At 39.6% G+C, this 25,984-nt stretch overlaps 1 protein-coding gene across 1 annotated transcript in view; it reads left to right on the forward strand.

Moving 5' to 3' along the window:
• Positions 1-25,984, forward strand: part of SIM1 (SIM bHLH transcription factor 1) — a 271,876-nt gene that overhangs the window by 141,513 nt on the left and 104,379 nt on the right. The window contains exons 2-5 of the mRNA XM_078648380.1: positions 10,498-10,580; positions 20,781-20,870; positions 21,168-21,276; positions 21,373-21,458. Of these exons, the coding sequence (XP_078504506.1) occupies positions 10,498-10,580; positions 20,781-20,870; positions 21,168-21,276; positions 21,373-21,458 (368 nt within the window). The remainder of the gene's footprint in view (positions 1-10,497; positions 10,581-20,780; positions 20,871-21,167; positions 21,277-21,372; positions 21,459-25,984) is intronic.

Below are 25,984 nucleotides of genomic sequence, written 5' to 3' on the forward strand. Positions count from 1 at the left end.
TATTGGTAAGTATATAATACTTTTTTGAATATAAATTAATAAAAAATATTATAATATAATTTAATATAATTTAATTTTATTAAATAAATTTAATTTAAATGTAATTTTACTTTATTTTTACAAAGTACCCCTGTACCCCGAAAACCCAAAACTGACCCTGAACCCTAAAAATACCCCTTTACCCATAAACTGAAAACTGACCCTGAACACTAAAAATACCCCTTTACCCGAAAACTGACCCTGAACCCTAAAAATACCCCTTTTTCCCAAAAACTGAAAACTGACCCTGAACGCTAAAAATACCCCTTTACCCAAAAACTGAAAACTGACCCTGAACCCTAAAAATACCCCTTTACCCCAAAAACTGAAAACTGACCCTGAACCCTAAAAATACCCCTTTACCCCAAAAACTGAAAACTGACCCTGAACCCTAAAAATACCCCTTTACCCAAAAACTGAAAACTGACCCTGAACCCTTAAAATACCCCTTTACCCCAAAAACTGAAAACTGACCCTGAACCCTAAAAATACCCCTTTACCCAAAAACTGAAAACTGACCCTGAACCCTAAAAATACCCCTTTACCCAAAAACTGAAAACTGACCCTGAACCCTAAAAATACCCCTTTACCCAAAAACTGAAAACTGACCCTGAACCCTAAAAATACCCCTTTACCTAAAAACTGAAAACTGACCCTGATCCCTAAAAATACCCCTTTACCCCAAAAACAGAAAACTGACCCTGAACCCTAAAAATACCCCTTTACCCCAAAAACTGAAAACTGACCCTGAACCCTAAAAATACCCCTTTACCCAAAAACTGAAAACTGACCCTGAACCCTAAAAATACCCCTTCACCCAAAAACTGAAAACTGACCCTGAACCCTAAAAATACCCCTTTACCCAAAAACTGAAAACTGACCCTGAACCCTAAAAATGCCCCTTTACCCAAAATCCCAAACATATAACCTTTTAAAAATAACTATATACTTACTAATACTTACATTGTAATAGTATGCGTTGTAACGGTATCTGCGTTTTAAAAACATGCTTTGTAAATGTATGCGTTGTAAAAGTTTTTGCAATTTAAAAGTTTTGTTGTAATGGTAGTGCATAGTAAAAGTAGCGTTGTAAACGTTGCATACCCACTCCAGTGGGTGCAACAGTAGGGAAAGTGTTGGATAGCGTAGGGGTTAAAATTACTATTCCAACTTCAGAGAGTGCAATAGTAGGGAAAGTAAATACTTCACAAATATATATAAATAACATAAATATTAATACCAATTACAAATAATTAAAATATTAAAAAAGTGTATACAAATATTAAATATTTATTTATAAATACAAAATAAAATTATTTAATTATAAAAATTGCCTACTCATACTAATTAATTACCTATTAACAATAAATTAATTTACAATTTAAAAATTAATAAATTATTTTCAATTACCAATTATATTTTAATTAATTACCAATTAATAATTAATTAACAATTAATTCTAAATAAATATCAATAAATAAATTAACATATTTAATAAATTATAATTAAATTACTTCCCACCCTATTCCCCTATAAACACACAACCCGCTACAGAAAATAAATTACTAAAATTAAAATATTTATCAATTAATCAATTATAATTAATTACCAATTATATTTTAATTAATTACCAATTAATAATTAATTAACAATTAATTCTAAATAAATATCAATAAATAAATTAACATATTTAATTAATTATAATTAAATTACTTCCCACCCTATTCCCCTATAAACCCACAACCCGCTACAGAAAATAAATTACTAAAATTAAAATATTTATCAATTAATCAATTATAATTAATTACCAATTATATTTTAATTAATTACCAATTAATAATTAATTAACAATTAATTCTAAATAGATATTAATAAATAAATTAACATATTTAATTAATTAGAATTAAATTACTTCCCACCCTATTCCCCTATAAACCCACAACCCGCTACAGACTTATATTACACAAAAAATAAAAATTATTATTAACTTACCTTAAATTCGATATTTTTGTTGTCTATATTATGTCTAGTCGATATTATGTCCATTCTATATTTTTGATTCGATATTATGTCCATTCTATTCGATATTAATTTTCTCTAGTCGATATTTTTGTTGTCTATATTATGTCTAGTCGATATTATGTCCATTCTATATTTTTTACTCGATATTCTGTCCAGTCGAAATAAAAGACTCGATATTATGACTGTACACCGGGTGGAACATCTTTCTCTGTCGTCTCAACTGCCAAACTATGGAAATCACTACCCCAAACATAAGATACACTGACAACTATCTCAGCTCCAGAATATTATTTAAAAATTGGCTGTTTCCTACATGACCACAATACTCACAACACAAAACCTGCATCAATAGCATGCACAAGGCATAATAACTATAAATGTAACTCATTATTTAAGCAAAGTTATATATACAAAAATAATCAATTTAAAGTACATTTAAAAAAAATGAAAGACAAAATATATAAAAAGCATATATTTAACACTACTGTATGTGTATATATTCTATGAATGTATATTTACAAGTTTACATGTGCATATATGTCTATGCTTGCACACATCATTAGGGGTATGTACAAATGTGGAGAGATTTAGATCTGACTTTGTTTATTGATTACCCTGTTTTCTATATATACATATATTTCTGAGAACACATATGCATATATATATATATATATCTGTATGTTTCTATGTCTATACATATCTATAAACAAATATTTATTATTACATTTAAACACAAAACTCAATTAAATATGTATATGTAAATGTATGCATATGTGCATTCATTTTTGTTGACACATTTATGGAGCTATGCATTAAAAATATACGTATGTCACTGTAAATTGAAAATGTGCAGATATGTTTTCTGTATATGGGTGTTTACTCCTTTCTACGATGTTAAATATATGTCTGAGCATGTACATATGATCATGGGGAATTTACCTGTAAGGGTATAAAAGTATATTTTTTTATATTTAAAAAAACTATAAATACATAAGTGTCTATGAATAATTATGCACAGCACATATGTATATTTGACTGTGTAAAATGTTATTACATGTCAGTACATACAGGTGCAGATGCATATAAATCAATAATTAAATACAGAAATATTACTAAATGTAACGCATATGTGTGTGTATGGGTATATGTATACATATAATTATGTGCTTTAGGTATTCGGGTTCGTCTGTATACATGTATATATTAGTTTTGGTTTTATATCTCGGTATAGATATATATATATATGAAAAAAAGCAAATTGCGTGCTTAACATATATATATCTGTGTCATATTTTACAGTTAATATGCATACATTTCTGTGTTCCTGGGGGTTGGTGCTTTTCTATAATAATACATATATATCTCAGTATGAAACATAGGGAGGGCAGGTCTAAGTGTTTATTTGTTTAGATATATCCAGCTACTGTGGTCTCCCAAACACCTTTCCAAACTCTTCCTCCACTATATAATTGATCCACCTAATAGGCCCACATGTTCCCCACTCGTAATAACAACTAACTTTTCCCCTTTACTTTTTCACTTCAATGAATCCACCCCTCTCAAAGCAATTACATTAAATGCATTAGAGTTCAATGAGCACTAACTTGACACACTTAACACAACTAATCCACACAGAAGAAAAAAAGAAAAACATTTTTTTACTTATCTACTACCGTCTCACGTTTAATCTTGGGTTCCGGAGTAGCATGCTACTCACCGCAAATTGCTTTAATACCATGTTTGGGATAGAGAAATTAGCTGGCAAAATACAATTTCCAATTACATACCCTGCCTTTGAAGAAAAAATATGTTCTGAAAATATATATTCAGTAAAACACTAAACTTTATTTAAAATCGCCGTTATTCTATTCTTAAAAGCCTGCCTTAGAAGACAAAATATGTTCTGAAAATATATATTCAGTACAACACTGAACTTTATTTAAAATATCCGTTATTCTATTCTTAAAAAAATATATCTGCATTGTTTCCATAAAAATAGCATCTTAAATCCAGACAATTTTGCTTTAAATATTGTGTTCTACTAGAATGCACAAATAAGTTTTTCACAGCATTAAAATAAAGCATTGCTTTTCCAGGATATCGAGTTCTTAAGTATAACAGTCTACCTAAAATAACAATTTAAGAAACAACTGAAACAATAATAATGATGTATGAAATAAGAAAAAGTTACAAAAGGAAAAGAACAGTGAGAGAAAGAAAGTAGTATGCGTGTAAGAAAATTATGTTATTTACAATCGCTTTAAAACAAGCTAAAACCAAGTCTGTAATTTATGTTGTACAGGTAAAAACATTGTGCAATATTGTACAGTCCCTTAATCTCTAATATTTTCTCCAGATCATAGCTTGTTTTTGCACATATTTTGACAGATCCATTAGCTGGTTATTTGATAAATAATTCATTTTACAAATTGGATGGACACTCTTTAAATGGCATTCTTGATGATTTGAACTCTCTATAAAATAACCTAGGACACTTAAGCCAATTCCTTTGGTAGACTGTACTGCAAAATATACAATGTGGCCCCATGTTATCAATATGTTTGTTGGAGGGAGACTCCCTTCTCTGGATCTCTTTCAGTGAAGGGTGGACCGAGTATCGAGCTGTCCTGTTCTTGCTGGTGCATTCAGTCTGCCAGATATTTCCACCCCGGCTGATTCAAAATTCAAGATGATCAATGCTTTCGTAATAGCTTTTTCTAAACTGTGTTTAGAATGCGCGTGTGGAGAAGGTTCTTAGAGTGAGCCACAGCTCTGTTTCTAAGGAGCTTTCAGCAGCTCGCCTCCTCCCGCATCCCCCACAGACTCTGGGGGCTCAAGGGTGATTTACAAAGCCCAGTGAGACTAGGCTGGCTAGTAAGCTGTGAATTAATGCCCATTCGCCCAGCTGTGTTAAAGTCTGTTATGTGGCTCCCCTGCTGCTTTATGACTGCTTCACTGCATGTAATCACATTCCTTCTTATTACCATCATCAAAGATGAAGGTGTTTCTAAAGCTGTTTTCTGCGCCTATTGTGCTGCAGCTCCACCCTACCAGTCACCCATGTACATGAATGTCGGTCACTCGCAGGCACTTCTAACCCGCTCATATTTATCAATGTATGTGAATATTGACCACATGTAAGCACTTATGCATAGCTCATATTCATCCATGTACTTGAATGTTGACCACACACAGGCTCTTCTACATAGTGCATAGTCATCCATGTGCATGAATGCTGAGCACACGCAGGCACTTCTGCACAGCTCATAGTTATCCATGTGCATGAATCCTGACCACACGCAGACACTTCTGCACAACTCATAGTTATCCATGTGCATGAATGCTGACCACACGCAGGCACTTCTGCACAGCTCATAGTCATCCATGTACATCAATGCTGACCACACATACGCCCTTCTGCACAGCTCATATTCACAGTGTGCAGCAGCATGCCCCTGCCTGCTCTTGGAATCTGATGGTATCCCACCCCCGCAACCAGTGCACCGCTTGTGCAGTTGGTATGCCTGACTCTTGTTTACTCGCCACAGCATGCCAAACATTAGTATATAAGATCAGCTGCTAAAGCACACTGAGATAAGTTATTATGATTTAGATCCTCACCATTCTTCCATTCAACAGAATATTTCAAATGCATTATTGAAAGCCACGGTTTCAAAACTTGCTAGTAAGCTGTACATAAAATTGAATGAGAGCCTTTTATCAAAAATCATCTGGAAAGTCTCTCAGTTTTTGGGATTCAAAAGTTATCTGATTGGCCTTGCTCTTGCCTACCCTCTTTTTCTACCCACCCTCTATTCCTACCAATCCGTCGCCCTAGCAACTGTTATTATAACATTTCTAAAAAATATATATTTCACATTTATGATTGTTTCAATAAACAGATTTTAAACACTGGACCACCCTGGATCTAGCATATGCAGTCCCAATGGGGTACAGTATCTCGCAATTAGATCGTCATGGTTGGGCTGAGGGAGGCTTAGCTATAATTAGCAAAGAATCTCTTAACTGCATACTGGAGCAAATAGTAATGAGCGACGTGTGTGAACAGTACATTTTAGACTTAAACCTCACACGAAGGTTACTTTCGCGGGCTCGTTGATATATCGTCCGCCTGGCTCACGAATGCAGTATCTCTCCAATTGGGGCCATATGATGGAACCATACATCTTGCATCCTAATGTCACTATTTTAGGAGATTTTATTTTCCTATGGAGGATCTCTCCAGTAAAGATGCTACCCTGCTAGTGGAGTTCATGGCTAACCTAGGTTTCATCCAAATGGTGAAAACGGCTACTCACAGTGCAGGTCACATGTTAGACTGTATTTTTACTAATCCACTAGACTATATTTAAAAGATACTCTCTCTTTGAGTTGGATGGACCATTATATGGTTAATTTCACTCTCTCTTTTCCCAAACTGGGTGTTGGTCCAAAACAGATAAAGAAAGGGCACCAATCCTATAGAAAATGGAATACAATTAATCCAGATGATTTTCACTCAGTCCTTGTTTTATCAGCAAGTGAGGTTGGTATTCACTTAGAAGCTCTAGATGAAATTGGCTTTAAGTGGCTCGAGGAAGCCTTAGATAAGACTACTCTTATAAGGCTGAGAATTCCCCAAAAGAGAAGAGTCTGCTCCATGGTTCTCAGAGAAATTAAAAGAACGTAGGCAGCTTTGCTGTAGGCAGGAAAGCAATGGCACACTAAACTAGATATTCAAAAGGACAAACACAAAACCCTTCCTCTCACATACAAAGGCCGTGATTCGCAAAGCAAAATCCACCTATTTATCAGCTCAAATCATTTTAGCTAAAAACTAAGCTAGGGAGATTTTTAAAGTGGTTAAGAACTTATCTAGTCCCCTCGGTAAACAAGCTTTCTGTGACAGTCTGGCTACCTTTTTTAGGGATAGGATTCTCAGCATTTATGCAGAATTTAACTTGGTCGCAACCCATGTGGAGGATGGTTTCAGCCAAGATATTCCTGGTGGTGCTCCTGAGCTGGAGCTGTTTCCACCTATGTCAGCGCTTCAAGTGAAAGAAATCCTTATAGGGATTGAATCAGATTCTCCCGTTGATCCATGCCCCCAAAGGTTCTGCAGTTGACTCCTGATCCTGTGGCTGAGTTCTTTGAAAAAATGTAAACTTGTTATGAGATGTGCCGTTTCCTCGAGGGATGGAAGAAAGCTATCCTTATACCACTCCCCAAAATGCCAAATGTAGATCCAGACAAATTGAAGAATTGATGACTAATCTCTCTTTGTCCTACTCTTGCAGAAATACTTGAGAAACGCCTGAATAACATGCTAGTCAAGTACGTTACTGACCATGACCTCTGGAACCCTTCACAAAATGGCTTCAGAAGTAGCCATAGTATGGAGTCAGCTCTCATCACCGAAACTAATGTGATGCGAATGCTGGTGGACCAGGGTGGGACTGTTGTTTTAGTCCTACTGGACTTGTCGGCAGTTTTTGACACTATATCATCATAACGTATGGTTAAGCAGCTACAGCAAGTAGGAGTGGGCAACAAGGCGTTGAAATGTCTTCACTCCTTTCTGGTTGAGAGACATCAGATTGTTAGCTGTAGTTAGTTCAGGGCTAAGGCTTTCAGTCTCCCTTGTGGGGTACCGCAGGGCTCCAAGCTTAACCCCTCTCTTTTCAATCTGTATGTTGTGCGACCCTGATGAGAACTGTTGCTTTCCAGATTTTGTCATACGTCAATGATACTCAAATCATTGCTTCCTTCACTGATAATCTTTTTTGAAACATCTGATAGTTTTAAATGCTTTATGACGGGGGTGAGCCACTCGATGAAGATGAACTTTAAACTAAATGCTGACAAGACGGAAGTAATGGTCTTTGGAGCCCGGCATTCTGTCTGGTCAGAGCCTTGGTGGCTGGAGTCATGTGGGCCACTTCCCTCCCCTGTGGATTCTGTCAAAAACCTTGGTGCATTATTGGATACCTCTCTTATGTTCAATCTGCAGGTAAATCGTACCACCACCAGCTACTTCCTTATTATTTGTGTCCTCAAAAAGATCTTTCCGGAGGAACTTCACAAAGCAAAGGTCATCGCGTTGTTCACTCCTCGTCTAGACTATTGTAATGCCATGTATCTGAACATCAATAGCTACTCGTTGAACAAACTTCAGACAGTGCAAAATGTAGCTGCGTGGCTCATACTCAACATCTTGAAACATCTTTCTGTGAAAGAAGGTCTTCGGAATGCACTGGCTGCCAATTAGAAAGTATGTGATCTTCGAGGCCCTTAGCATAGTGCATCTTGCATTTCATGGTAAGGGAGCATTGGCAATCAGGTCCACCTATCATTGGTACAGCCCGACCAGGCATTTGAAAACAGCCTCTGGCTGTTGTAGTCCCTAAATTTCGAAAAGCATGATGGGGTGCCTGCTACTTCTCTGTGGCAGCTGCGAAATTATGGAACACCTTACCTAAATACATCGCTGAGACCGACTCCTTCGTCGCCCTTCAAAAACATTTTAAAACTTGGCTTTTCACATCTTAGGCCTTTACTTTTTAGATTTATAAGATTAGCTGTTCCTTCCTTTATTCTTCCTTTTTCTGTGGGATCCTGGATAGGGTTTTGGAATTCCTTAAGTGCTGTGCCTTGATACCTGCAGGTTGAGAGTGCTATATAAATCCCTTTTTAATTTCACTTCAAACATAAAAACTTCACTTCAAGTCAATGAGGAGATTACATTCCCCAATTTCTTTTTATAAATCTCACCACTTTAGCACTCTTCTCCCAACCTTGCCAAAATGTTGGCATGTGTGTAATCCTGGGTGTTTTGTTTTACATTTCTAAATTGCGAACACGTTGACATGCCCTATGATCCTAGTTACGCGTGACCGCCCGCACCCGTTATAGAAGAGGGCAGCCATTGAAAGTTGGTTACACATACACAGGCCCGGAAAAGGCCCAATGTCATCAATGAAGTTTGTATTTACAGTTCTAACACCATATCCGCTTGGAGACTGAAACATTTGGTCAAATGACCGACATGCACGTTTTTACATTAAAACACAAACACATTATGAGGCATATGTACAAGCCCCTTTCGCCACGGGAACATCACTTTTTGTGAAGTTCCCATTGTGATAGGGGCTTTGCCTTATGTAGAAGGCAGCGTTAAGCCTCTTAACGTGACTTAACACTGCCTTGTACATAAGGCACCACTTAGCATAAAAGGGGCGTGCAGTGGGTGTTGTGGTGGGCGTTCCAACGCAATACCCATTGTATTTGACACTGCCCCCAATGTACAAGAATGGCATACATAGGAGGCAGCATCAAAATTAAGACCAGCAAGATCCTGGTCTTAAGTTGGCAAAACAAGGAGAAATTATTTCTCCTTGTTTTTGCTTTTTCCATGTGTGCTGCCTTGGAAAAAGCAAAATGCCAAGGTTTGTTTATGTACAGGAAGGTGTCCCTTCCTGTACATGAACAAACCTTTTTTAAAAATGCCATTTTGTAACTTTTATGTGTGCTGCTCGTGCAGCACACATGAAAGTTACAAAATGGCATTTTAGGATTGTTTATGTGCAGGAAGGGACACCTTCCTACACATAAACAATCCTCCCCTGCAAACAGACACCCTTGCACTCTGGTGCAAGTGTGCCTGCGTTGGCGCTAAGTTGATAAACTTAGCGCCATCGTAGGGGGAAACGCAAGGCTGCACCACATTCTTGTAAATAGGGTGCAGCCTTGGGTTTCCGAAGTGGCGGAGCGTGTCTTTAGGCCAAGGAGGCTAACGACACACTCCACCACCTCATTGTACATATCCTCCTTTGTTTTTTGGGCCTTTAAGTAGTTTAAAAGCCGGTCTCCTTAATGGACTAACTACGTAGGTCTTTGGTTACTCACAAACTACTGCGAGGACTCTGCCAAACAACCCTAGACACCTGTCAGTGCCTAGAAGCAGTGCCAGTGGCAGGCTTTGCGCTTTATAAATACTGCACACCATAACAGGTTCGGTTAATAAGTAGAGCTAATAACATAAGCTAATAAGAATGCTAATCTGTTAGGAATGTAAAATGATTGGCTTGCTTTGTGTGCACGTGCCTGCCTTGAGACACAAACATAGCTGAATGGCAAAACGGGGAAACCCCCTCAACTCTGGCATCCCCGGGGGGCATGGCGGTTCCAAGAACTGGCAGAGATCCTCGGGTAGCAAAGGTGTTTTAAATCGTTGTCTTGCCTTTATCGTTGTGATCTGCAGCATGGGGGTGTGTCCATCTTCCTGGGTCACGCAAGGCGTGTGCCTTGCACTGTTTGCTTCCTCTGAGGGAGAAGGCAGCTCCTTATGCTGCAGATAAATTGGGAAAGGTTCTCAGTTTTTTTCGTCTCTCTTTGCCTGCTGCCCTCTGCTGAGTGTCCCCCTTTGTGTTCCTGCAGGTCTCGGAGAGGCGTGGGGGCACCCGCCGCGCCCCAGCACCCTGGACAACGTGGGCCGTGAGCTGGGATCCCACCTGCTGCAGGTACTGCTGAGGGCCGTGGGGGAGGGGTGGCGAAGGCATTAATGATTACAAGCGGCCTGGAAACAGGTCACTGCCCACAACTAATGTTTAACTCTTCCAGCTGCAGGGGGAAGGGAGGCGATGGAAGGCAGGGCTTTAAACGAAGCGTTTTTGATCACTTTCTGGTTTTATGTACAGGGCAGGACTAATATTCCAAAAATATTACTAACATCTCTCTCGTGTACATCCACACGCACATATGTCGGTGCCTGCCATACCACATCTGAGCCCCCTCATGACTTCCCGAGTTCTGCAAGAAGCAGAAGACCTGGGGGCATATTATCAAGAACGGCGTTACAATTATCGCCAGTTTAGCGGCAGAAAACTGCCGCTAAAGCGGCGATAATGGGCTTGATAATATGCCCTGGAGAATTCCAATAGAAGCCCATGTTCACACCAGAACATGGACTTCTATTGGAATTCTCAAGGGCATATTATCAAGCCCATTATCTCCGCTTAAGCTGCAGTTTTCTGCCGCTAAACCGGCGATAATTTTTAACGCCCTTCTGGACAATATGCCCCCTGGCTCTTCGAGTAACCTTCCCCTGGAAGGGCACAGCCTACCAATCTGCAGACACCTGGATACCCTCATGGGTGGTTTGTGCGCTGCACATAAGTTGTTTACATCTTCATTTATGCAAAACTCTCCCTGTCTCCTGCTCTCCACGACTCAATTTCCTTCTCCATTCTTCTTTAGTCATTATTTTACCTCTATTTCTCACTTTCGCTCCTCCTTTTCCCAATCCTTCCACTCTGTCCATTGTGAATTTCTTTTCCCCACTCTCTCACACATCACCCTTTTCCTATCCTCTCTTTCAGTCTCGAAACTAACTCGTTCTGTAACCCACTTTCATCTTATCAATTTCCTCACTCCTTCTCTGTTTTCTTTCTGCCTTTCTCTCTTCCGCACTTTTTTCTCTCCTTTCACTTTTGCAGTCTCCCTTTGGCTTTGCCAGGTATCTTTGTCTCTCTCCCGCCCCTTGTCTCTACCCTTCTTTCTTACGCTTCTTACTGTTAACCGCTTCTTTCTCATTTCTGGCTCAAACCTCCTCTCATCCGTCTTTTTTCTTTTCATCTCTCACACTTATTTTTTTTTGCTGTCTCTCAGAGATTACACTCCCCCTTTCTGTTAGCTCTCTTCTGGTTTTGCTCTCTCTTTTTCCTCACACTGTATTCCCCTTCTTTTTCTAGCTACCTGTTGTTCTTACTATCACTTTCAACCACTTAATCACCATCTTCCTCTCCCCGACGTTCTCGCTTTGCCTCATTCCCTTTCTCTTTATCATTCTCCTCCATAGACACCCTCTCTAACTGCCCCTTTTCTTTATTTCACTGTCTTCCCTCGAGCTCTGTATCTCTTTATTTTTCTCTTCCTCTCAAACTGTTATTTCTTTCTCTTTTTCCCCTCTCTGTCCTTCAGCCTCTCTTCCTCTTCCTCTTTCCCCTCTTCTTTCTCTCTTCCAACGCCCTGTATCACTTCCATCTGAAGACCAAATTCTAAATCTGTTGCATTTTTGCATTGTAGCATTTTTATCTGTTCAGTAAAAGGTAGCAAAACCTTAAGTGTTTGGTCTCATACAAAGTGTTTAATTTGTAAATGAATAAGTTCCGAGGCCCAAAGTTTTGCTCATGCAGATGGAGCTTTTGAAGGTTGGGGTACAGAATACTAGGGCTGCACTGCTTTTATGTTACTTTAATCTGTTTTAATGTGCCGCAGGACACTCTCTGCCCCTTTACTTCACTCCTGCAGGTTCCTTCTTTCTCAGTTTGCCATTTTATTTCAGTTTTTCTTTTCCTCCTTCTTTCCCCTTTGTGTGTTTTCCCTCTTTTGCTCCAGGTTACACATACCTTCTTCCACTCTCTCTTAATCTCTTCTACCCTCCCGCCTTCTTTTCCCCTTTGCCTCACCCTTTTCACGATTATTCTCTCTCCCTCGGTGTCAATAATTTTTCAAAATCCTTAAATTGTAGTGACCATGTAACAAAAGCAACAGTGAGATTACATTTATTTCCGTATAATTATGTCACCGGACACTTCGTTCGAAACAGAAACATGGGCCTCCAAAGACTTCTTGACTGTGCTGCATACCTTGATTGAGGCCAACTCATGAGCTGAGACAGACACTGGAGAACACAGAAGAATTATCACCTACACAATAAAATCAGGGCTTTAGGTGGGCAGGGTACTTCTGGGTCTCAGTAATTAGAAACGTACATTGAAACGGGCCCCAATCAGGCTCTATATTCACGTCTTTTAACTTTACTGGCAAATACCACTGATGGATTTCTCAACAATGTCTGTAAAAAACATTAAGGTAATCCATGTCAGGGATTTCATTCCTGTTTATATTTTACGTTTTACTAATATCATGACTGGTTAACTACACTCATGACTACTGCTTGCTTGTTATGCTATTGTCTTTTTAATCTACCTGTTTTAACATTGATGTGACACTGCCTCGTCTGGGGTGTTGCCAGATCTTCTACTGTTCTAGATTATGACAATATCACTCGAGGGTCATGTTTGCGCTATATAAAACTTTTCACATGAATGATATAAATAAACCTTGCACCAAAATACCGGTCGGGTGGAACACTATAGGAATCACAAATATGTAGTTTACATGTTTAAGTCACACCCTTACATAACATAGGCCACTACCCTTTTAAAGACCCCTACTTTTTGGATCCCACTGAATAAAATCAATGTGTAATCAGTGTTATCCCTATACAAACATGCATTAGTGAACACCTTATGATGATAGCACAGTCAAGTGGAGGGAGAATTGTGAAAAATAGAAGTTTATAGACTGAACCGTTCCGTAGATGTTAGTAAATGGATTGAAGGCTAGTTTTCTCTTTCATAGCTCAATTGTTTGTACAAGGCTTAACTCGCTGAAGCAGGTCTGAGAGAGTGTAGAGAACCTGTCACCATGAATAACCCTGTCCTTGGGGAAGAACTTTTCTAACACGCAGGTCCGAAGGACTCCAAGGACATGACCGCCCACTACACTGGGAGGCATATTCTAATGGCATGGTCATGGTCTGTTTTTTATAGAATCTCGGGGTTATTAGGCTTCACTTCTCCATATTTTTTAAATAAAACATACTAGAATTGAAAAAATGATGAAAGAAAACTTTAATGTATGCCATTTTCTAGTGGACGCGGTCAAGGAATTATCTCCTGGGATACTAAGATGGATCTCATGGTTGAGGCAGGTGACACTAACAGCTTCAGGGACTGATATCTGCCATCAAAATCTGCTTCCAGATAATGATATTTAAAGCGTGGCTCAGTGTTCAACACCACTGCGCAAATTACAGTGAGTTGTTGCTTGGGAGCAATTGTGAGCAAGAAAATTAAAGATATGCAGAGAGCTAGGAATAGTATATTAATTCAAAAGAACTTGTGTATTGTTGATACTTCCTTTCAATTGTATTGCCACATGGTTAAAAAATTTAATCCATGTTAAAGCAGGAACACAAAAATAAGAAATCTGCCCGTGTAAATACATTTTCAGCAGACTGCAGTAATTCAAATCAAAGTGTGTTGCAATTCTTTGAGTTTTTCATCTTGTAGTGAAATGGCAAGGCACGTTAAAATATTTTTCAAGTAGAAATAAATATAATGGTGTAGATGGAGTCCTCTGGCAAACCTGACTGTGACAACTGTTAGTATTATAGAAAAAAAGCTTCTGAATTTTAGTGCTAAACATGTGTGATCATAGCAAAGTGGATAATTATGGAATGTGGATGCATGGAGCAGCGCTTTATTCCTGAAAATGATCATTCCGAAGAGAGTTTTGACTGAGTGGGCATGGAGGCAAAAGTATAACATCAGCCTGTAGAAATTATTTCACCAAGAAAAGACCAATCTTTTGTCTAACTCAAATATGATTTTGTCAGAAAATGTGCAGATTAAGTGGCCATTAAACGTGCATCCATAAATTCGGCAACCCGCTTTATCTTCATTCAGCCCATTGTGTATGATGCTATCTGTGTTGCATGGATCTGTATGTGTGACTGTCTGCTTGCTGATTTTTTGTTCCCAATTAGAAGCTGTGTATTTATTTGTATTATTTCTGCCAACTACCTTTATAAACATGTTCCTAATTATGAAACTATTCGTCCTTATAATTCCTTCCAAATGGTATATTCATGGTTTATTTAAAAAAACACAAAACTGCTGCTAATGATAACAATATTGTCAGTTATCTGATCATTTAATGTTAATTACATTTATAGCATTAATAATAACAAAAACTGCTGTGATACTCTGTGTGGAGAAGACACTTCATGTAGGGAAAGTCGACTAATAAGTGCGCTTAATTAAAAGCTTAATTAAAAGTTGGGGCATTTGTGTTTGTATTTATAATTTCTAGGAACCCGGCATTTAAGTGGAATGGGTGCTGCCAGTACTCACCACTGACCCCAATGAAAATATGACAATGAAAGGCTCCCTTCAGAACAATATAGTCGTCATTAACTTTATAAAGAAAAACACTGAGCTTATTTTCAACACAGTGTAAAGCTTGTCAGTGGTCATGTTGGAAGGTATAGATGCGTTCTGTGTTGTTATTCTTCGTGTAATTTACTAATCTTGCATAGTGCGACCTTTTAACTTGAGTTGCCTCTGGGTGAGTTCAAGGAGAAGGATGGTTGATCATGATGGGGTCCGATTAAGAGCCCTGGAGTTGAGGCTGAAAGCATTGTGAATTTCTCACAGTGCCTCTCAACAGAGCATAAAGGTGTTAAGATTACAAATCCATCGAATTCTTGGCCTATCTTCAAAGTCACATATGTGCTAATTGTAATGACGATTTTATGGGAAAAAGTTTGAGACGGGTGCACAGATGAGGAAAAACTGACAACCACAAAGGCAATGAAAATGCAGTGTTTTCAGATGGGGTGTGGGTGTGCGTGTGTGCGCGCACAATGTAAGATTGAAAAGGCTGTGAGGAAGAGGAAGCAGATGCACTGTAAGACATGCAGAGTGTGGGATCTCAAAATGAGATATGTAGGGAGAAAAAGGTTGTAAGTGACTAGTGCAGAGGGAGGTATTTCAGAGAAAATTGGTGCAAAGTGAGGAAGGGAGTGGTTGAGACAGTGTGGACCACTCTTTATTCTACAGGCCTTTCTAAAATTGAATCCATAATCTCACGTTTTCAATTTTTTTTCACAGTCTCATATTAAAAAAATTAAAACATTTCGATTGCAATTAATCAGAACAATATTATTACTCGCCGAATGCTAAATAAAAATCAATGCGCACTAGCACTGATTTGGCTACGCCAGTAGATCAGGCTCGTTTTAGATGTATGTGTTTGTTTATTGTGTGATACTTTTAGACCATCAACACCTTTTTCATTGCACGTCAAGTACTTCCAGGAATGACATTTGTAAAACAAAGACTGCTAACCTTTGTTTTTAGATTGCACCATTATTAAATGGAATGTCTCATACTAATAAAAGTTGAATATTTACATGACGTCTGTCGAAAACAGGCTCAGGCAAAAAGATACCCAGTTAGTCACACCATGAAGAACATACAGGTGCTGTGGCTCGTGGTTACATGAAACCATTAAAACGCAGCGCTGTTCTGGCTGCTAGCCTGCGCACTCTTTATTGTGGGTGAAAAGAGTGCAATGTGTGCATTATGTGGCATGTACTTTTTTCTGTCCCTAGACAAAAAATAGTTGAAAGACAATAAATATAGACCCAATCAGTACTATATTGTAGAAATCTGTCCAGCCGGACAGATATTTAATGTGTAATCAATTCAATATATACAAAGATTAAACAAGAAGCAGTTTTAAGTGGGACACGCGCCTGTACCCAACTTTAGCAAGAAAGACGTATAACATAAAGTGTAGGGTTCAGGCAAGGGAAAATGTTTGTTTTCAGCACATTTCTCAAAGAACAAACAGAATATACAGTAGATACCATTACACAAAAATTAGGACATTTTAAACAAGCGTATATGATGTACAAGGTGTCGATGGTGTTTCGATCCCTTAATAAAATACTGGGATCATATTCAGGACATTTTAATAAGCATGCGCTTTACATATGACTTAGTTGCCTGGGTTAATGGCCAAGCTGCCTATGGAGGTGAGACAGAAAATGACCAGCGTAGGACCATTTAAATAAAGGTCTGGTTGCAGGTACGAGGGATGAAGTACCGGAGGGCTGAGTCCGGGTAGCAGCGTTCCGAGATGATGATAGTTCCAAGTTGAAGCAAGCTGCTTGTGCGGGTTCGAATTAGATTCTTGTGCCAGTACGCTTAGGGAAAATCCAGAATATATATTTAGCCATATATAAAACAACAAGCCGTGGATGCGGTCTCGAGAAGGGTTCCGGAACCATGCGTCGCCAGTCTTCAGTCAGTCACAACATGAATGTTGCCGGTCACAGATCTTTCCTAACCACACTGGCACAAGAATCTAACTCGAACCCGCACAAGCGGCTTGCTCCAACTTGAACTATCATCATCTTGGAACCCTGCTACCCGGTCTCAGCCCTCCGGTACGTCATCCCTCGTACTTGCACCCAGACCTTTATTTAAATGATCCCACACTCGTCATTTTCTATCTTGCCTCCGTAGGCACCTTGGCCATTAACCTATGCAAATAAGTCATATGTAAAGTGCATGCTTATTAAAATGTCCTGAAGATGATCCCAGTATTTTCTTAAGGGATCGAAACGCCGTCGACACCTTTTTCACCATATATGGTTGTTTAAAATGCCCTAATTTGTGTGTAATGGTGTCTCCTGTATATTTTGTTTGTTCTATGAGAAATGTGCTGAAAACAAAAATTTTCCCTTGCCTGAACCCTTCACTTTATGTTGTACGTCTTTCTTGCTAAAGTTGGATACAGGCTTGTGTCCCACTTAAAACTGCTTCTTGTTTACTCTTTATGTATATTGAATTGATTGCACATTAAATATCTGTCCGGCTGGACAGATTTCTACAATATAGCACTGATTGGGTCTATATTTATTGTCTTTCAACTATCTTTTGTCTAGGGACCACTGTCTTTAGAAAAAAGTACAATTACCCAAAGGTCACTGACCAATTACGAATTGGGTCTCATGTCCTTTTACAATTTGTCTGACATGTACAGCATGGACAGTGTACATAGTGTGTGAACCTTATGTGTCATACGTGCCGTGTATGTGCTTCTATGTTTGTGCATACAATGTGTAATTTATAGGCACTGCATACAGTGTGCAGTTTGTGTAGGGTGTACTCTGAGTATCATGTGTGTATGTGTACAATATGTACATTGTGTTCAGCATGCATAGTGTGTACAGTGTGCACATCCTATAAACAAATACCACACAACTAATGTGATGGTGGTCACTGTAGTGCCTAACTAGGCACCCAGTAGATCATTAGTAAATAGCCCTACTGGCATTCGAAGTTACGGTATACTCAACTTCAGACTGAATGAGGAAACCTCACCAACTTGTTGTGGCATGCTTCATCCTTGGCAACCTCATCCCGCCCTGGTAAGATGATACTACCAGGGCGGACTCAACCTCATTAAGAGGGAGGTTTTTTAAATAAAAAGGACACTGGAAAAGAAGGCCTCCAGATGAGCACATCATATGCCAAGTATGTACGTAGTGTGGAAGGTATGTGTGCGTGTGTATGCTGGTCGTATTGATTACAGTTCTTCCCATGTGCCATGGATCCATTTAGAAGGGTTGTGGTGAGCTGTTCTGCCTTTAAGGCTAATATTTTTCTTGTCCTGTAAATATTGCAGCTTCATTTTAGTTGCACCTGACACAAAGCTTCATGCTATTTAATGTCATATTCATAAATTGACTAGGAATTGTAGAAAAAACAATAATACTTGACATTTATCCGTTTGGCATATTGCCCAAGTAGCTGTAGATAAGTAGCTGTAGATTTTGTACAATATGCAGTCTGGATTTTTATATTGTTATTAAATGGAAACATTCTATTTTATTGGCTTGGAAATATATATTAGTCTTCTGAAGCACCCATACCAATTTACTAGATTTTGCTTGGGTATTTATTGAAATGGTATGTTGATTTATTTAGTGTTTCCTTATCTAGCTCCAGGGAGGCAACGTGTTGTCTCAGCATATCCAGTGGTGTATTTATTAAATGCTATATTTAGTAAAACAGGCACTGACCATGGGCAAGCTTGATTCCATGATGCTCTGTGATCAGAATCATGGAGTAGACTTGATCCAGTGAAGCTGATGCCTTATATAATAGTTTCTGTATTCACTTCATTGTTTTACTGTGCATCAGTCTGTATATACATTGGGGAGTGAGCTAATGTGTGTTAGGAAGCCAAACTACTGGCTAAAATTAGGACCCTACATGACACACGATATGTAGCTTTTCAAGCAAACCACTCCCCTCCTACGGATCAATATATGAGGAGGGTAAGATGCGAGTTTGAGAGTGGTAGTGGAGCTGAGTGAAGGGATGCCACTTAGGGAAAAGAAAAGAAGGTAGACTATATCCCATAGATTGAGAGTAATAAGGTTCTAGATATATGACGGCTTTTAGTAGTCGCAATTTGAAAATCGGGCTGTTTGCAATGGCTAAATAGCCTTTTAACATGTACTAACCCTATTTTGTGAGTCGGTAAACTATTACTGACTCGCAAAATAGGGTTTGCGAGTTGGTATTAGGAAGGGGCGTTTCAACGACGTGCCTTCCTAATAGTGAGGCGCAGGGGTATGTATGAATGTTTTTGCGACCGGAATGCGGTCGCAAAACATTCATATTTAACTGACTCCATGAAGAAGGTGGTAACCCATTCGCAATTGGGAAGGGGTCCCTGGGACCCCTTCCCCTTTGTGTATGTGGACGCCAACATTTTTCAAGAGCAGGCAGTGGTCCCACAGACCACTTTCTACTCTTAAAAAATGAAAAGGAATCTTTTAATTTTTCTGTTTTAAATACATCCTGTTTTCCCTTAAGGAAAACAGGATGCATTCAAGGATGTACATTATATTTCTGTTAAGATAGGGAGTTCTCCTTCGTCCATCGTACATGGTTCCTGTGGTTGTAAAAAAAAATAAGAAAAAAGTGCAGAGGTGGTGCCTACGGATTTCTTAGGAACCTTCCACTGTGTACCGGTGACGCTAAATATCAATGCTGCCTAGCTTTGATTCCATCTCATGCCTTTTTCTTCCATCTTCCTACATTTCTTTTCTTTTTAGCTCACTCTTGCAGGATATGTTTCATTTCTGCTTACTTCACGTGTCAATGTTTTCCTTTTTTTCGTTCTTCACCCATTCTACTTCTACCCTCTTCCGTCTTAGGATGGGCAAAAGTCTGATGATGAAAAATGAGCTTGCATGTATGTCTCATGCAAACACCGCCACAAAATATGCACTGCATGATCTGTCAGACATTATGTGATATTGCCCTGACGCCTCGATTAATTTTTCTGGATATGATGTAGGAATTGTCAGGTTCGTGGACCAGGGTCAGCGGACTCGACAATTCTCGCCTCGATGCCTACTCTAACCTGGGGTCCCACTCGGCAACTCTGGGCATTAGCTTGCCTAATCTCCACAACGGCCCCATCAACGCCGGGGATGCCTGGCTCCACCTTGGGGATTCCCAGTAGGGACCATCCCACAGGGAAAGCCAGGACGGGTTCCCCAGCGGTATACAGCGCCGGGACACCCCTTTGCTGGGGCAGCTGTGCGTTTTACAAGTATACAACATTTAACAACATTTAACATTTAAAACTCAATCGCAGGAGTTGCGAATAAATTACCTGTGCAAGCGAATACATACACCAGCCAATACCAAAAGTGGGACGGGGGAGGGACACGGGGAACACCACACAGAGCCCTTAACCTGGAGAGTTTGAATCACCAAATTCCTAGCTAGCTCAGCGAGTTAAATGTTGCTGCAGAAACCAGGAAAATACAATGTCGAATGCTCGTGGGGCCGATTTATTTGCCGTCCTTCTGAGGTTGAAAACATGTGCTCCTTTGTGTGGGTTATTGGGAGAGTCTCTCCTTCGAGTGCATAGAGACAGTGCGCTTTCTAGCATTTTCTCAATAGTTCCTAGAATTCCTATACACTCTCACTTTCTCTCTGTTAATGTCTTGCTTGGCCGTACCTCGCCTGATCTCTAATGTCCTTCCCTTTGCTTAGACTCTGGACGGCTTCATCTTCGTGGTGGCCCCGGATGGGAAAATCATGTACATCTCGGAGACCGCATCGGTACACCTCGGCTTATCACAGGTAGGTGAGCACGTTATCTGCAAACATGTGTTTCCCCCCGGCCCTCCAGGTGCGAATAAAGATAGCCGCACAGGCGGTGTGTTTACTCGGGGTTAGCTTTACACATTCCTGCCTGGTTGGCATATATACAGAAAGCGATAAGGGCCCCCTATCCCTTCATGGGCACACACACCTGGGCGCGTGTGAATTAAGGGGCAGCCTCGGTGCAGCCCGGCGGTGACCAGGGAGCGTAGCCTTTCTCCCGACAGGGCCATGTGTACCAGGAAGCTCTGATAACCACCCTTCTCTTTACCACAGGTAGAGCTGACCGGAAACAGCATCTACGAATATATCCACCCCGCCGACCACGACGAGATGACCGCCGTGCTCACAGCCCACCAGCCCTACCACTCGCACTTCGTCCAGGGTAATGTTTCCTCGCCCGACGCCCACTTGTCTCCATTGTGGGGGAGCCCGCCCGCCCTCGAGTCGTGACCCCTTCTTTATCGTTTTGTTTTTGCAGAATACGAGATCGAGCGCTCCTTCTTTCTACGCATGAAGTGCGTGCTGGCCAAGAGGAACGCGGGCCTGACCTGCGGCGGATACAAGGTGAGTCCCGGCACGTCACGCTGCCGCGGCGCGTGCTGACGCGTCCCGGAAGTCTTTCCTAGCGCTGCCGCGGCTGCTGCGCGTGACCTTGGGCTGAGACTATTATTTAAGATTTCTAGGGAGGCTGCGCTGTCCCTCTCCCTGCTTACCGACCTTTACCCAGATATTGGATTCATAGCATAGTAATGACGGAGGCCATATAACGGACAGTAAATAAAATGACACAGCACATCGCACTCCCCTCAATCCCTTTGCTCAATATGGCTGCGTTGCATTTGAATCCACCTGGTAGAAGAATGTGTGCCATGTAAATGCTATAGTATCAGTTTTTTTATGTTAGCGAAAAAACGAAAACATTCTGACTAGCAGTTGGTTATAATATTAACTCTGGGTGGTGAACTCGGCTCCGCCTGCGGAATTTCCCGCACTCTGCGTTACTCGTGGCTTGCAGAGTTTTTTTCCTCGCTCGCGTTCACCAACGTCAAGTTGGCGAGTGCGAGCTAGGAAAATCCATCTCCTGGCGAGATTTTTCCTCGTTCGCGATCGCCAACATTAAGTTGGCGAGCGCAAGCTTGGAAAATAAACCTCCTGGCAAGATTTCTCAACGCTGGGGGAGATGCAGGTTTCTCATTGCGAGTGATCGCGTATGCTCGCGACTGCTCGTGTTGAGAAACTGCCCGTTCACGTTGAGAAAGCTGCCGCTCTAGTAAAAATCTTCTCGAACCGCATAAAAGGTAAGCTTGAGCTGTGCATGGTGCTGTTCGCAATGATTGCACGGTGGGGACAAGCATCCGGCACTGTGCAATCTCCGCGAACTGCATTTTTCTACCGTACTCTGCCGCTTGCAGAGCTCCGCGTAGTGCGATGATGGTTTTTTGCACTTTGCGTAGCTCCACGTAGTGCAACTCTGCAAACTCTGCCCGGGGTTAGTTAATATGTACAAGCTTGCTTTAGCGTTGTATTTAAGACTTTTGATGAACAGGTAAGGGTAGATAAGTGTGGAAAAAGCAAAGCAGAAATGCTGACCATATATTATAAATAGGGCTCACGGTTTTATGGTATTTATTTTTCTAACATTTCTGTCTGTATTTATCCACATTTCTTTTTTGACAATTTTAATTTTATTTATCCTTATTTATATTGTGAGTTGAGAATAAATGGATTTGTAAAATGGTATATTTCCACATTTATTTAACTGATAAACATGCACTTATTCTTTGCTACCTGTCACGTTTTAGCAAATTGAGCAGCCTAATATAGTGACACATTACACCCACAGGTAAATATCAGCATTAATACAAATATATGTTAACATATGCCTGTATTTAGGGAAAAATCAACCTGTTTTTTTAACTTCCCATGCTGTCTATCTGCTCAGCTGTTGACCTGGAAAGCACGGAAGGCAGCATGGAGAGTCACCCAAAAGAAGCATCATTTTCTGTTTTTCCCGCTATTAAAAATAAATACAGACAGAAACAGATTGTTTTCTGACTGTATTTATCTGTAAAAATCAGTAAAAACAGAAAACTGGGAGCCCTAATTACAAATAAGAGAATCTTTCTGTGAAGAAAATATCTTCCTTAATATGTGTTCCACCTAAAATATCATCCGTAATACATGTTCCATGTAAGTCACGGTTATAAAAGTATGAAGTTAACCTGTGGTAAATAAGTTCACTACTGGCTAAGTGCATATTTGTAGCATGGTGGCTACAACTCTGTTACCACTTCTCGCTATTACCTTCCCCACAAGCTCTCTGTTTCATGCTCTTATAGTGTTAACATGAGGGTAGGAGTAACCCCCCCCCCCCCTCAAATCTATGGTAGAGTAACTCAGGCTGTAACTAGGGGTGTCTAACTCCAAATATCCACGTGAACTAAACTAGAAGGCTGATGGCTATTTCTTTAAATCACAAAACAGAATAAACTGGGCACGAAAAGTCCTGATTTTAACGTGAAAACCCACATGGAGAAAATGTCGTAAATTATGGGTAGAACATGTGGTATTTGTAAGCTGTTCATGAGAGAAAAACGTAGCACACCTGCATATGTACCCCTTCTCTCGCATTCTGTCTCTTATTATTGAAAACTAAGGGAAGGCCTGCCAACGCAGGGGGCAATAACGCCTAGAGGGAGCCTAACAGCTGTGCGCAGAAAGGCTGCACAGGCCAAGAAGTGATGGCGATTGTTATATATATATATATATATATATATATATATATATATATATATATATATATATATATATATATATCCAGCCAACTCCTAGCCACTCCTTGGAAAGCACGGACCACAAATAAGGTGCAGATTTTTCTTTCTTTTGTCGAGACCACCATCATTGCTAGCAGCATCACGCGTTTCCGCCCTACAAGTGCCTTGATCACATGATGTGCGTCATGTGTTGCATCCTGTTTTTATACACATACATTTTTTTCACGTTTACAAAGTTTTTACCTGTTTTTGGTATTTTTCCTTTTCTGTGTTGTTAACCCTTAAAGTGACAGGTGCAAAATTCAGCATAAACATAAACAAAATACTATCATTGTTGATCTTAATGCATAGCATACCATATAGCTTAATTTCATCCCATAAATAACAGTATAAATACCCGAAAATTTGGGAAATACAGCTGTTGATATTAGATGGTAAGAAACTCATTTTTGCGTCCAGGTTTAAATACCCTGACGTCTCCTAATCACATACCTGATCATATATAAATATATATATATATATATATATATATATATATATATATATATATATATATATATATCTCATTGGTTAATTTACAGTACGTTGATATAAAATGGATTATACCAATTCATATGGTTATACATTATTATGCTCAACATTCCTTATTCTAAAAAATGTGCTATATTAATAAATATCAGCGTATAAAATCCCTATTAAAATCCAGGTAAAATATAATTTTTATCTAGTGATGTTCTAACCTAAAAAGTGGGGCTTTTAATGCAGCAAGTTGGTTTAAGATTTTTAGAGACATATGTAAAGGTCCTCAGTAATATTAAGGCCTCCAGGCTGTTTAGTATCTAGGTCTAAAATGTATCTAGTTTCAAGCCTTCTGAGTGCCTTTTCCCTATCCCCTCCTCTTATGTACGGTGGGATGGCATCAATTAAAAAATATTTAAGTTCTTTGGGGTCTTGTGTTTTTCTAAGCATATATACAATTGAGGGAGGGTTCAAGGGGCAGTTTAACGACCAAGGCACAGTAAATATCCCCCTAGTAAGCTTATAAAAAAACAACGAATAACTGTGGGTCTTGAACAAAACTATGTGTGTAAAGGCTGGCTATGTGTCTGCTTCAGGAATTACTTTGAAGACAGACTATTGGACAAATACCCTCTATGAAAAATGTCCATCAGTTACACGATTCGTACCACCCAGTACATCATTTGGTCTACTTCACACTAATGTCCTATTGTTAATTGTTTTATTCTTTTTCACATACAAGCGGTAGCAATTAAGTTTATGGGTCCTGAGGAAGCGGCAGGTACATATTTTGACCTCTATAAGTCCGCAGAAACATGTCGACCAGATTACCCAGTCAGAAGTTATTTGTTTGAACGATCTGACTTTTTTGCACTCTATTGATTTTATATTTGGAGGTGCATGACTCCAGAATAAAGTTGTATTGCATGCACCATCCAATTTTATTATGAACACACTCACCTTTTTTCACTAATCACTTATGCACTGCTTTCAGTTACAAGTACAATAACAATCAACCAGACATCCGTCTCCTTTCTCTATTCATGGAGATAGATATTGGACTACCTACTGTGAAGTAGACCAAATGATGTACTGGGTGGTACGAATCGTGTAACTGATGGACATTTTTCATAGAGGGTATTTGTCCAATAGTCTGTCTTCAAAGTAATACCTGAAGCAGACACATAGCCAGCCTTTACACATATAGTTTTGTTCAAGACCCATAGTCTTGTGTTTTTCCCCAAAGTGTCTCGCTACAGGGTACGTTATCTCTTTGTTTTTGATGGCCCTGATGTGTTGAAGTATACGCTTGTGTCCCTGTTGTATGGTGCTCACTACATATTTCATGGCACAGGGACATTCCAAAACGTTTACCTCATAATCAGATTTATATGTTAGGGCTTTCTCTATAGGTTTTTCTGCTGCACTGAAAGGAGTAGTGTAGAATGATTTGTTAACTCCGTGCTGACATGCTTTGCATGTTCTGCTGCAGAAGGAGCCTTTCCTTTGTGATAGCCAGGTGTTCTTAGGCTGCATATAAGGATCTTTTTTGACCAGGACATCTCTCATTGATGTTGTTCTCGTATAAGTTATAGATGCCTGTTTGGGTAGAGTGTGGCCAATGACCGGATCATCTTAAATTAAAGGCCAATTTTTTCAGATGATATTTTTTAATGGCTTATCCTGTTGGCTATATTTGAGGATGAATCTGAAGGTGGAGGCATTTAGAGATTGTTCTTCTTTTTTATTAGTTCCTCCTAGTTCCTCCTATCAGATCTTCCCTTGCCTTTTCTTTAC

This window comes from Lissotriton helveticus, chromosome 6 (genome assembly GCF_964261635.1).
Source record: "Lissotriton helveticus chromosome 6, aLisHel1.1, whole genome shotgun sequence".
Classification (NCBI taxonomy): Eukaryota; Metazoa; Chordata; class Amphibia; order Caudata; family Salamandridae; genus Lissotriton; species Lissotriton helveticus.